This window comes from Mauremys mutica, chromosome 12 (assembly GCF_020497125.1).
Source record: "Mauremys mutica isolate MM-2020 ecotype Southern chromosome 12, ASM2049712v1, whole genome shotgun sequence".
Lineage (NCBI taxonomy): Eukaryota > Metazoa > Chordata > Testudines > Geoemydidae > Mauremys > Mauremys mutica.
Window position 1 is genome coordinate 69,699,952 of NC_059083.1, and position 13,777 is coordinate 69,713,728.

The following is a 13,777-nucleotide window of genomic DNA, read 5'->3' on the forward strand; positions in this document are numbered from 1 at the left end:
CCCCGTAGCCGCGCTCCTTAGCCCGGGTCGCCTAGCACAGGCCAGCCGCAGCAGCACTGACTGTCAGGAAAATGGCGCCTTGGGCAAACTTGTATTTTGGAGCCCTTTGAGTTGCAGTGTGTAGTAGTGTTAGTGAACATTTCAGAAATAAAGCTGCACTCTCAAAAGTTTTTATAATTTACTAAAAAAAATGCAAAAGAGGAAATGAATAAAATTGAATGCAATTGATCAACTTTTGTGTCAAATAATGAACTATGTACGTGTAGATGTGCGGACTCACCCCTGCGGTGCCTCCTGCTGGTTGTCCTCGGGAATTAGCTCAGTTCCAGCTCTGGAGCACCTTCTGCAGGCCGGTGATCCGCTTGTCCTCTGGCCCCCGTGTCCCTCCCTAGACCCAGTGCCCTTTTACCTGGGGTGCTGCCCCTAGCAGTCACCCCTCAGTCTTAGGGTCTCCCCTCCCCAAGGAACCCCCCACCCACTATTCCCACCTTGCCTCAGTATCAGGCTATTGCCAGTCATTGTCTAGCCCTTGCGCCCTGGGGCAGACTGCAGTATCAGCCACTCATCACTGGCAAGGTTGGGTTTGGACCTGCTGCCTTGGCCTACCCCTGGGCTGCCCTCTGCAACCCCCAGTACCTGTTATCCCAATACTAGGCCGCAGCCTGGGGCTTTCCAGGCTAGAGCTCCCCAGCTCCTCTGCCTTTCCCCAGCCCTGCTTCACTCGGGTACTTTGTGTCTAGCTCCCTGCAGCCAGGCCCTTCTCCCTCTACAAACAGAGGGAGACTGCTGGGCTTCTGGCTCCCAGCCTCTTATAGGGGCCAGCTGGGCCTGATTGGAGCATGGCCACAGCTGAGCCTACTTTCCCCAATCAGCCCAGGCTTCTTTCCCCAGCCACAGCCCTCTTCTGGGCTGTTTTAAGCCCTTCAGGGCAGGAGCAGGGGACTACCCTGCTACGGTAAGTCATAAAAATAACACTATAGCTAAGTGACACAAACTAAATATTAAATTAAACACTAATGTAATGAATAACAAATAAAATATTTTGTTCACCAAGAGTCTAAGATTCAGAAGGCAAAACCCTGCGTGCCTTTGCTGCTGCAAACTCTGATATTGCTGGGGATAGGTCTATATTTTGAGCCACAGCACTCTCGATAGACAGGGTGGCCAGTGAAGATAGCCTGTCATGGCTAACAGGCTCATAGTGTGGGGTCAGAGTGGATCACAAGCTAAATATGATTCAACAGTGTAATGCTGTTGAAAAATAACCAAATGTCATTCTGGGATGTATTAGCAGGAGTGTTGTAATTAAGACACGAGAAGTCATTCTTCCTCTCTACTCTGTGTTGATTAGGCCACAGCTGGACTATTGTGTGCAGTTCTGGGTGCCACATTTCAGGAAAGATGTGGACAAATTGGAGAAATTCCAGAGAAGAGCAACAAAAATGATTAAAGGTGTAGAAAACATGACCTATGAGGGAAGATTGAAAAAATTGGGTTTGTTTAGTCTGGAGAAGAGAAGACTGAGGTGGGACATGATGACAGTTCTCAAGTACATAAACGGTTGTTACAAGGAGGAGGGAGAAAAATTGTTTTTCTTAACCTCTGAGGATAGGACAAGAATCAATGGGCTTAAATTGAAGGAAAGGTAGTTTAGGTTGGACATTAGGAAAAACTTCCTAACTCTCAGAATGGTTAAGTACGGGAATAAATTGCCTAGGGAGGTGGTGGAATCTCCATCATTGGGGATTTTTAAGAGCAGGTTGGACAAACACCTGTCAGGAATGGTCTAGATAATACTTAGTCCTGTCTTGAATGCAGGGGACTGGACTAGATGACCTCTTGAGGTCCCTTCCAGTTCTGTAAATCTATGATTTCTATGATGCTGAGCACTATCCATCTGTTTGGGAAGTTGCCATGAAGTTGATTGTTGTAAATAAATTGTAGAACTTCTTGAAGAGTGCTACTGTCCATTGGAAGCAGACTCTTGAGATAGCAAATTTCTTTGCAGAGGTTGACGCCATTAATGCCAGAACTCTTTCCATATGTCAACACATGAGGAAGGTCTTTACAGTGCTTCATCAAAGTTTCTTTATCAGGGACTCTGGTCATGTTATATAGAAAGCCCCAAAGGTTCACATGTTGATTCATTTGCTCAAACCGTTCTTCCAGAGACACTTGCACAGTGTCTAAAAACTGGTTGAAAAATTCAATTTTGAACTTGACTTCTGGATTGTCAACTGTTCCATCTTCACATTCATAGCTGAACTGAAGCTTTTCACAATGAACATGTGGGGCTTATTTGAACACTACATCAACATCAAGATTTTCAGCTATTTCCTTAGCTGTTGTCAGAGCTCCTTCGTACCCGACTTCCCTGTATTTTATAATATAGTTACGACAGGCATTTAGCAAGTTTGTGGCTGCAACAGTGACAATGTTTTTCTTGCTTTGCATGCTTTTGCTCACCACAGGGACTTGAAAAAGGATCTCACACCACACCACAATAGAGACAAGAAACTTGAATTCAGTAAGATGACATGCCAGGCTGAATACCTCATGACGGACACCAGCAGGTACTTGCTCCGACTCAGCCAATGCGATAAGGGCATCGTAAACTTCAGCTGTTTGATACCAAACAGCTTTAATGCCATCAATTCTGCACTTTCAGCGTGTTTCACATACTGACTTCACAGTGGTATTGACGTGATCTGTGAGAATCCTCCAACGATGAACTGAGGCAGAGAACAGAACGTAGATCCTTTGCAGAATGCCGAAGAGGGACATGGACTCCACTGAAGATGTTGCAGCATCCCACACCACAAGACTGAGCGAGTGGCATCCACATGGAACGAAAAATGCTCTTGGGTTTTAATTAAGGATTCTTGCCTGTACACTCTTGTTTTTCCCCTTCATGTTTGCACCATTGCCATAACCCTGGCCCCGGCAGTCTAGGATATTAATGTAGAGTCCTTCAGAGTAGTGAGTATAGTATCAGTTAGTCCTTCCTGGATGGACTCGTCCACTGTTTTAAAACAAATAAAGTGCTCCTGAATTGTCATTCTGCCATCCAAAGTGTCAAAGAACCTAACAGTGCAAGACATCTTTTCAGAATGGCTCACATCTGAAGTGCAGTCCAATAATCACAGAGTAGTACTTGGCACTCCTTAACCTTTTAATAATGTCCTGCAGCCCTTTCTTCACCAACAATTCAATTATCTCATCCTGGATTCTTTTTCTGCAGCAGTGATCCGTCACCTCCCTGGAAAGTATGCGGCGGAAATGTCTCTTCATTACTTTGTTGTACTTTCCTAGTCACTCCACAAAACCCAGGAAGTTCCTGTTGTTCCCGTGGAGAACCTGTCAGATGAACCTCAGAAAGCCACGTTATTTTTAGAAAGATAAAGTATTATAGTCACGAGTCTCTTTATAACATTCTCCCACTGTTTTGTCTCTTGTTTAATCACACTTTGAAGCTCCCTGTCAATGCAGTTATCCTGATTTAATCTTTGCTCTGCTTTCACCCACGTTTGGAAGGAATTGAAATGACTATGGACTTTTCATAACACATGAGAATCTGAGATGTGTGCTTCCAATCATTTGACCCTCTCAAATACTAGGGATGATTTTGGATTCAAGTCAAAGATCTTTCAGCAGAAACAGAAAGCCATGTCAGTGGATTCTGGGTAAATCAGCCAGCACCGCTTCAGAACTTCACCATTTTCAAGCATAAAAACTTCATAGAAAAATGGCGATTCTACTTATCCAGAGGAAAGTCCATGTCCTTTACTTTTGGTGGACCGTTGGTCACTAGCAGATCTCAAATTCTAGGTGTTAGATTGGGCCATGAAGCAGGACCAGAAATGGCATCACCAGCGCCTATAGTGGGAATTGTTTCATCTCTATCACTAGTTGTATCAGTATTATTCTTGTCTAGATAAAGAATTTCCATTTTGTTTGGGTCTCTTTGTTTCTCTTGCAATGATTCTTGAATGTTGAATTGTGGATGACCTATGCATTTGTCCTCTGATGTCTCCACTGTGACCATCTCACTACTACTGCATGGGTTGCTGTTAACAGATTTCAAGTATTGTTTTTTATTGCGTCTGCATCTTTCTTCATTGCAGTCATTCTCTCAGCTTTTGGTTCCTGTTCTGTGCACCTGACATCTTCTTTTTAGGTACTGGCAACATTTTGTTTCCTTCCAAGTTTCCTGAAATACAACTCCCCCACCACACACACACACACACACACACACACACACACACACACACACACACACACACACACACACTTGTCACGCTGTGTCACATCACATGATTTGGGCAAAAAAAATTCAACTTCAATATGCTATACAGAACAACAGATCTTTCTGGTTTTCGGATATTTATTTTGTACATCTTGACATGTGATATTGACACTTGGTGCTTTTTGCTGTTTTGTTGTGGTCATGTTGGTACCTGGATGTGAGAGCCACAAGCTTGAACTCTTTGATCATGTGGTTTTTGAATGTTTGAAGTTGGCAGTCCTGGGTTTGCACCAGTTCAGCTCTAATCTATGTCAGCCACTAAACCACAGTGTAGACAAAGTCTTAGCATGGCACTCAGAAAGACCTTTCAGAAACCTTCAAATTATGGGAACTGTGGCCCAGCTTTTCTCTCAGTGATCGTGACATTTTCTTTAATCATGCTTCTCCTTTTTTAAAAAAGGAAGCAAACACCAATCACCGGAGAATGTAGGTTGAGCAACTTCTTTCTATGGTCAAACAGCAGCCTTTCAAAGGGAAGTGGGGAAGCTGCCCCATCTAGACACTTCACGCCATAGAACTGGTCAGTGAGACTTGGGGTTTCATTTTCAACTCTCACAAAAGGAAGAGGGTCCCTGCGATCTCCTGGAGAACCCAGATTTTCCAGAGGAGAGATTCACCTGCTGAGGGAACCAAGACCATGAGGATTTTCTCGGTTTTACTTTGGATTCTTTTCCCAGGTGAGAGTGAAATGTTTTTTTTGTGGCTCACTAGAAATACAATGCAAGTATTGGGTTTGCCCAGGGTTTGCCAGCTTCACCAACAGAGCTTGAAAGTCTCAGCTATGCTCTTGCTGTGGTTCTAACTCACCCAGGAGATGGAACTTACAAAGTGGGCAGGTCAGTAAAGATTTTCAGCACAGAATCTGTGTCTGTGGAGAAAGTTTTCTATGAAGACAAAACAAGGGAAATTTCAGCTGAGAAGGAGAATTTTTCAGAACGTTCTCAGCACAGCTGGACAAAGAACAGAAAACAATATTCATTACAATTATTTGATGAAAACATTGCCAGCATTTGCAACCACTGCAGGGTTCTCACACTTTTCTCTCAGCTCTGGCCACTGTTGGAGACAGAATACTGGACTCTGGGTCTCATCCAGTCTGATTATTCCAATGTTCCTATAAGATGAATTCTAGCCATGAACATATGAAAACAGGAAGTTATCATAAAAGTCATGGTGTAAGCTTGACCATATGGGGCACTACCCATGTGTTAGTTATAACTAATTCTATAGGGTGTGATTATTTCTGGCTATAGAAAATGGCTTTGATCACTGTAGAGTCTGAGCATCTTTCAAAGAATGTTTGTTGCGGGGAGCCCCGGCCCTTTAAATCACCACCGGGGCTCCGGCCACTGGGCTCGGGCAGGGATTTAAAGGGGCCAGAGTTCTAGCTGCTGTGTGGAGTCATGGACCCTTTAAAGTGCTGCCCGAGATCTGCCACCCCAGGGTAGCGGTGGCAGGACTCCTGCAGTGCCCTGGGCCCTTTAATTTGCCCCTGAGCCCTGTGGCTCCCAGCCACCTCTGCAGCTGGTAGCTCCGGGGCGATTTAATGGCCCTGGAGCTCCCAGCCAGAGCCGGAGCCCGAGGGCCTTTAAATATTGAAAGAACCTGCCTCTTCCAGTTGAGGCCACATCCCCACTCAGGATGCCGGTGTAGCGGTAAGTCCTTTAAGTTACTTTTACCCCAGCAGGAACTAGCCGAATCAGTGTTTATGCCTCCTGAAAGTTTCAAATGTTCAATGTACTCTTTCTGAATTAGATAGAGGCCCCCTAAATAGCCCCCCAAATACTTTTTTAAATGGGGGAAAATGTATTTTTTAAATGACTAAACTAAAAATCACTAATGAGATTTTGCACAAAAAGATCATCTCTGGTCTCTGACAAAGCCAGGATAATTTTGGCTGAAGAGGAAAATTATTCAGAACATTATCAGAAGAGACAGTTAACTAATGGAAAACCTTATTCATTAATAACTATTTGATGAAAAGATAGCCAGAATTTGTAACAAATATTATTCACAGCAAACTGTTTGACCAGCTCTGGTGATGAGCATGTGAAAATAGGATGGAATAATGGAAGCCCTACTGAAACCTTGATAGAAGGGACACCATGAAGTATCTGATGCAATTCGTTTTCTAGGCTGTGTTTTGTCTACCTAGTTGCTAATATGGCCCTTATCGTCAAAGTATCTTCCAAGCAACTTTCAAAGGCTGCTTTTTAAAAACAAATAAATAAATAACTGTAACAAAAGTGAACCAAACAATACCAATGTAGGGCCTAATCCTAGAAACACTTAAACATGCTTAATTTTAAAAACATGATTGATCCCACTGATTTACTCTAAGCATGAGTGCCAATGAAACCAAAAGGAGTTCTCCTGTACTTAAAAGGAAGCACATGGGTAAATATTTGCAGGATAGAGGGGTGGCACTTTTCTCACCCCTTGTCTAGACTAGCATTGATAGATATGTTAGATCAAGCTATCTAGCTCTATTTAACTAATACCTTCCAAACTGTATTTTAGAAAGTGCTAAACTAGTCAGGTTTATATTGCTGGGATCTCCCAGCATGGTGCACGTTGGAGCATCACAGTGGAGCAGAAAGGGGGTGGGGAGAACCCCCCAAATATGAACCTGAAATGGAAAACCAAAACAAAATGACATTTTAGGTGAAAATGAAAAAAGAAAGTTTCATTTTGAAAAGTCAGCTTGAAATTGAACTTGTTTTTCAATGTTCAAGTTTTCTCACACGGAAAATCCAAATATTGTTTTGAAACAGCAAATGTTTCTACTGGCAAATATATTAGTCGAAAATACAGTTGACACCTGCATTCACTCTAAGCCTCTGTGCACTGCCAGAGTGGTGCAAAGGGGCCTGCGTGTAAATAAGAATCAAGCCTAATTTTGAGCCCCTTTTATAGTTAATTAACCTGCTGAGATCAGCCCAGCCCCCACGCTGCCCATCCTCCTCCCTCGCCCCATTCACCTGCTCCCATGCAGTCCCAGGGGAGAGGCACTATTGCTCTTGGTCCCTTTGCACAGTTTTAAAAAGTCAGGTTTTGGGACAGGTGAACCTGGAAGCTGCAGGCTCTGACCCCTCTGTCTGCCCTGCAAAATGCTGAAGCATCTCCCACAACTCCCCCAACCCCTGGGCACGTGGGGTCAGGTCACTGCTGGTGGCGGGCAGAAGGGCGCCCCGGGTCTCACTGTCTCTGTCCCTCGCAGGCTGCTGGGCGGTGACGGGCCCCGGGGCAGTGCGCAGCCCCCCGGGCGGGTCGGTGGCTGTGCGGTGCCGGTACCGGGCGGGCTATGAGAATTATCAGAAGTTCTGGTGCCGGGAAGGAGGCTTGTTCTGTTCCAACTGGTTTCACGTCATTCAGACCGACGGGTCGGAGGCGGAGGTGACGCGGGGCAGAGTCTCCATCCGAGACAATCACACCCAGCGCGTGTTCTCCGTGACCGTGGGGAACCTGAAACCGGCAGACGCCGGGACATACCTCTGCGGGGTACAGAGGTCTGGGTTTGAGCTCAGGGACGCTGTGGAACTCACCGTCTCCCCAGGTAAATCCCAGCGCTGCCCTGTGGCAGTGTTGGGGCTGCCTGGCTCGGGGCAGGGCCGGGGGGCGCTGGGCGGGGGAAGGTGTCTAGACCAGCAGATCTGCTGTAACCCGGGCGGGGCCAAACGCCGCAGCCCGCTCTGCACAGGGCCCGGCCTGGGGCTGCGAGGGGCCGGAGGGTGGGCGCTACCCCCGGCTGCACACCGGTCATCAAGCCCCTCCGCGGCGCCCCGCAGCGCCCTTTGCTCAGCACCGCCCGGCCCCTGCCCCGACCTGCTGCGCTAATCACCCCGCTACTGAGACCCCCAGGCCGGGCTCCGCGCTCCCCAGTGGCTGCATGAGCCCGAGCGAGGGCGGAGGCAACCCCAGGCAGGGGCGGGACGCCTCCCCGAGAGGTGTGAGGGGGGCGGAGGAGAAGGGGGGGAAAGGGAGAGAGAAGCGGGGCCCAGGGGTGTAGAAAGGCCTTGGCAGAACGACCAGAGGAGGGGGAGCTGCCAGACTCCAGACACGTCCCCCCTGCACTATAGACAGGGGCGGCTCTAGGCACCAGCTAAACAAGCAGGTGTCTAGGGTGGCAAAATATATGGGGCGGCATAATGCTGGGGTCACAGCTCATACCTGAAGCGGCGTCTGGGGCTGGATCCTGAGCGCCCCGGGGGGCAGTAACCAGCCTGTTGTTCTGCCGCCGAGTGCAGCGGGGCAGGGAGCCGGCTAAGTGGGGAATGTGTCCCTGCCGCTCTCCCACGGGCAGCGGCCACCCCCGACCCCTCAGGCGGGAGCCGGTAGCGCGGCCCTGCCCCGGCTGCAGAGGACAGGCCGCTCCTCCTCGGCTTGTCCCCGCCGCTGCAAGCCGAGGAGCAGCCCGTCCTCTGCAGCTGGGGCAGGGCCGTGCTACCGGCTCCCGCCTGGGAGGGTGGGGGGTGGCCGCTGACCACGGGAGAGCGGCGGGAGCCAGTAGCACGGCCCTTCCCTGGCTGCAGAGGACGGGCCGCTCCTCCTCGGCTTGTCCCCGCCGCTCTCCCGCGGTCAGCAGCCACCCCGCAGGCGGGAGCCGGTAGCGCGGTCCTGCTCCGGCTGCAGAGGACGGGGGGGAACATGGAGCCCGGGCGGGCCACTCCTCCTCAGCTTGTCCCTGCCTCTGCCGCCTCCTCCTTCTCCCCTCCTCTGCGCCGCCTCCTGCCAGGGGATAGGAGAGGGGAGCAGAGCGGCAGCCCGGGCTGAGCCCAGCTCGTGTCAGGGCCAAGGCGAAGACCAAGGATGAGCAGGGCTGGGATCCAGCAGCAGCCCCAACCCCTGGCCTTGAGAGCGGCGGTGACGGGAGCTGAATCCGCCTCGGGCCAGATCCGCAGCACGGTAAGAGTTGGGCCAGGGGGGAGGGGTTTGTTAAAATTAAATGTTAAAATTACACTAGTAGGAAATTGTTTTGTTTCACTAACTACAAATTCTCTGTTTTCATTTTTTTTAAATTTTAAACAGTCAAAACAAAACTGCAAAGTGCAAACATGTAAAAGCAAAAAAAAAAAAAGCCAGGGGTGGGGCAGCCAAAAATGTTTTGGCTTGGGGCAGCAAAAATCCTAGAGCTGGCCCTGACTATAGCTATCGGTGTCTCACATATTTTTTGGGGGGGTGGGTGGGGACAATGTGAGGTCGATGATGTCCTGAAATATCCCTTTCCTTGAGCTTTAACTGCCTGTGGTTTGTAAGGGCGGCGACAGGTAAGTCATTCTCCGTCCCTTGGTGATTCTAACTGGTTTCTGAAAGGAAGGTTTTACACGTTTATTTTTTCTCGTGTGATTGGATGAGGACAGAGTCGTGTGATCTTTTGTTTAAATAACCGAGGTGGGATCTATCACTAGGGCAGGGGAGGCAAACTTTTTGCCCTGAAGGCAACATTGGGGTTCCAAAACTGTATGGAGGGCTGGGCAGGGAAGGCTGTGCCTCCCCCAACAGCCTGGCCCCCATCCCCGATCCACCCGCTCCCACTTCCTGCCCCCAACTGCCCCCCTTAGAACTCCCACCCATCCAACCCCCTCTGCTCCTTGCCCCCTGACTGCTCCCACCACAGCGCTGGTGGTGTGGCGAGCTGAGGCTGTGTGGAAGGGGGGACAGCAGGGGAGGGGCCAGGGACTAGCATCCCCAGCCGAGAGGTGAAGGGCTGGGCAGGAGGGTCCCACAGGCCGGATGTGGCCCTTGGGCCATAGTTTGCCCACCTCTGCTCTAGACGATTAAATTAATGGAGAGAGTGATGCTGGCCCAGCTAACAATGGAGTCTTCAGATGGACCTGCCTCATTTAGAGCACACCCAATGAGTGTGTACATTCACAATTTGGCTAAGCTAACCACAGAAGTTAGCCAGAATTAGAGGGAAGATAACGTGCTTAGTCCTCAGGAGCAATCCATCCTACACAACGTTGCACTGCTACAGACTAGGGACCGAATGGCTGGGCAGCAGTTCTGCAGAAAAGGACCTAGGGGTTACGGTGGACGAAAAGCTGAATATGAGTCAGCAGTGTGCCCTTGTTGCCAAGAAGGCTAATGGCATTTTGGGTTGTATAAGTAGAGGCATTTCCAGCAGATCGAGGGAACGTGATCATTCCCCTCTATTCAGCACTGGTGAGGCCTCATTTGGAGTACTGTGTCCAGTTTTGGGCCCCACACTACAAGAAGGATGTGGATAAATTGGAGAGAGTCCAGCAGAGGGCAACAAAAATGATTAGGGGGCTGGAGCACATGACTTATGAGGAGAGGCTGAGGGAACAGATTGTTTAGCCTGCAGAAGAGAAGAATGAGGGGGGATTTGATAGCTGCTTTCAACTACCTGAAAGGGGGTTCCAAAGAGGATGGATCTAGACTGTCCTCAGTGGTAGAAGATGACAGAACAAGGAGTAATGGTCTCAAGTTGCAGAGGGGGAGGTTTAGGTTGGACATTAGGAAAAACTTTTTCACTCGTAGGGTGGTGAAGCGCTGGAATGGGTTACCTAGGGAGGTGGTGGAATCTCCTTCCTTAAAGGTTTTTAAGGTCAGGCTTGACAAAGCCCTGGCTGGGATGATTTAGTTGGGTTTGGTCCTGCTTTGAGCAGGGGGCTGGGCTAGATGACCTCCTGAGGTCCCTTCCAACCCTGAGATTCTATGATTCTATGAACGTTACAGCTGGCAGCAAACAAAAGCTTGGACTGGAATGTGGGCCAGGATTAAGTGTGAAGGTTCTGGGGCAGCAATAGATTCAGTAATGATCAGATTTATGCCAAACATTTCAGGTTGCATTGATTTGTAGGGTAGACTGGATCTCTGGTTTTCTCTACAGCTAATTCTTCCCCAAACCCGACTGCAAGGACACCACAAGCAAAAAAGCAGCCAGATTCGCCTGCACGGTGAGTGCCATTACCCTTGTCGCATGTGGCTCTCATCACTTCTCCTGGTGCCCTAGCAAGATCCATCTCCAGAGGCACAAAGAATAGTGACCTCATTGGTGATAATGTCCCACAGAAAAATGAATGTTGCTTTTATCAGCAAGAACCTGGAGGTCCAGTGAGGCTGGATTCACATGAAGGAAAATGGCAATTCTCCTGCAATGGGCAGGGACTGTCTGGATTCAGTCAGATCAGACTGTACAACAGGATGAATGAATCCCCAAGTAGGTGCTGTGGTTCCCTTTCAGGGCAGGATGCTGAGGCTCTGCGTGTTGCATCTTCTGCAGTGAAACTCTGTGCACATCTTCAGCCTGAGAGCAGCCCCGGATTGTTTTAGTGGGAGGAGTCTGGTCAAATTTACAGAGATTTAGAGTTTCTATTGTATTTCAACTGCATAGATTCCAACCCATCATCCTCTGTTTCCTGCTCCTGGGCTTATCAAAGGGTCTCCTCTTGCTGTGCATAGTCTCTGCTAGGATCTGGATGAGCGTACGCTACAGGAGGAGCCACAGGGAGATGGTGCCAGACAGACAAGGTGAGAGCATCTAATATTCCCACTACAGGGTGACACGCTCCATGGGAATGTTCTCACTCTTCTCTTGAACACCAAGGGCTCAATCATTAGCTTTACTGTGAGCAGAGTAAGGGGCAGGGAGTTGTTGCATTGCCCCTGGAGCACCCTGGGAGGCAGATTATTCCTGCCCAAGTTACAATGTCCCTTCTGTTCTCCCCCCGTCCATCCTCCACCCCCCAGCTTCAGGGATGGAGCAAACTGCCAGGTCTATAACCGATGTGGAGAACTTCCAGTGGTGAATCAACTCAGCTACACTGCCAGGTTCATTGAGGAGGTGGAGCCAATGATCCACCCAGTCCCCAACCTTTACCTTCTACCTGTCCTGTGCTCTGCTGCATCTGCTTCCTCTCCTGCATGGATACCTAAGTTGCACCCCTTATGGCTCTCTGGTGTACTAGCAGGGCCATGATTTGACCAAAACCTTTACATAGAAGTAATGAGTCTGTGTGTGAATAGGGAGACAGACATCCTCGCTGCTCTATAGCCCTGGTCAGGAATTCCTAGGACCAGACTCACCCCACGATGGCTATGAACAAAAAGCTCCCAGCATGATGTGTTTCTCCTCCAGTCACTGGTGGTGTCGTTTTCCTTGCAGCTCATGAACTGCCTCTGTGCTAGCTCTTAGAAACGGATCAGAACCAGCAGGAGGAGGATTCATTTTCAAGCTTTGCGCAAAGTATCCCACACCAAGGGCCTGATTTTCTTACTTCAAGTGAAGCTATTTCCGCTATGTTTTCAGAGGATGAAGTCTGCTGGAGGTGTCGGTCTGTATGCTTCCCAGGCTAGGGTATCTAGGTTCTTATCATAGGGTTGGAGAGCCCAGGGCCAAATTCATGCATGGTGTAAGCAAGTGTAACTCCACTGAAGCTCCATAGCCAAACACAGGGTCAGAGTCAGCAGTGACAAGGGCTGCCCCTGAGAGAGCTGGGCTCTGCATAGTCACAGTGACCTCAAATGCAGGAGCTGCCAGCAGGTGCTCTCCAGAAGGGATCCTGTAGGTGCAATTCCCTCTCTCCCTTGATCCGGATTGTCCCAGACCTGTTGACACTGCAAAGGTCATCTCATTTTCCAGGCTTCTCGGGAGGTGGGGTGTAGAACTGGGATTTGTGCATCGAGGCTCAGGCTCATGCTAATGGAATTACATTTTTTCCTAAATCGAAGACATTTATGAATGAAAACAGACAACTGCACAGAGAGACAGACTTCCACACAGCCCGAGTCCCAGCTTGTCTGCTGCGTACCCAGCCCCACACCCTCTGGGACAATGTACCGTTCACACAGACACTTACTGGATGAATGATGCAACTGCAAGCACACATTGTCGAATATTCTTTTCAACCCCTTCCTAGATTTAGGGAGGTTGCTGTGTTTATTTTTGTCTGTACTAGTTTGTATTTTCAGTTTTTGGCAAATGCACCTGGAGCCCTGGATAGAATTTTTTATGTTTGAGATAATGTGAAATATTCCATGTATTTATTGACTTAAATTACTGGAACATTAGTGTGACCAAAATTGTCACACATTGAATTGTAGTTGTGGAAGAATAACACAGTCCTTCACGCTTGTGTTGGTTGCAACATGTCAGAGGCAATTCATTCTCAAGCAATATTGCAAGGGGGAGAGTGCACCATGGCAAGTCTCCCAAAAGATAAACAATTAAGGCAAAAATTTACACCTTGTGTTACATACAGTAATGATCAACAACTGCATTTTGTTTATACATATTCCTTCCTGATATCACTTTTCTCAGCAGTTCCTGCTATAGTCTGCGTTCCATTCGTATCTAACACAAGGTCAAAACAACCTCTCTTACGGTTCTTTTCCACTCGCCCAGGCCCTGCCTGGAAGTCTCGCGTTATTAGCTGTTAGAGTTAGCCTGACTCTTGCTCTTTCTAGAAGACTAAGATGTCTGTACTCCCCCCCGCCCCCCACTTC

General features: G+C 48.6%; 1 protein-coding gene across 1 annotated transcript; it reads left to right on the plus strand.

Annotated features, from left to right (window-relative positions):
- Nucleotides 1–4,943: 4,943 nt before the first annotated feature.
- Nucleotides 4,944–8,644, plus strand: LOC123347006 (CMRF35-like molecule 7). The gene is made up of 3 exons (XM_044984429.1): nucleotides 4,944–4,983; nucleotides 7,527–7,862; nucleotides 8,610–8,644. The coding sequence occupies exons 1-3, from the start codon at nucleotides 4,944–4,946 to the stop codon at nucleotides 8,642–8,644; spliced, it is 411 nt and encodes a 136-aa protein (XP_044840364.1).
- The last annotated feature ends 5,133 nt before the right edge of the window (nucleotides 8,645–13,777 follow it).

What these genes read in the sequence shown, in the direction of transcription:
- LOC123347006 (XM_044984429.1), top strand. Translation starts at nt 4,944, where the DNA reads ATGAGGATTTTCTCGGTTTTACTTTGGATTCTTTTCCCAG. An exon ending in ACTTTGGATTCTTTTCCCAG is followed by an intron (nt 4,984 to 7,526) that starts GTGAGAGTGAAA and finishes TGTCCCTCGCAG; the next exon opens with GCTGCTGGGCGGTGACGGGC. An exon ending in GGAACTCACCGTCTCCCCAG is followed by an intron (nt 7,863 to 8,609) that starts GTAAATCCCAGC and finishes TCCCACGGGCAG; the next exon opens with CGGCCACCCCCGACCCCTCA.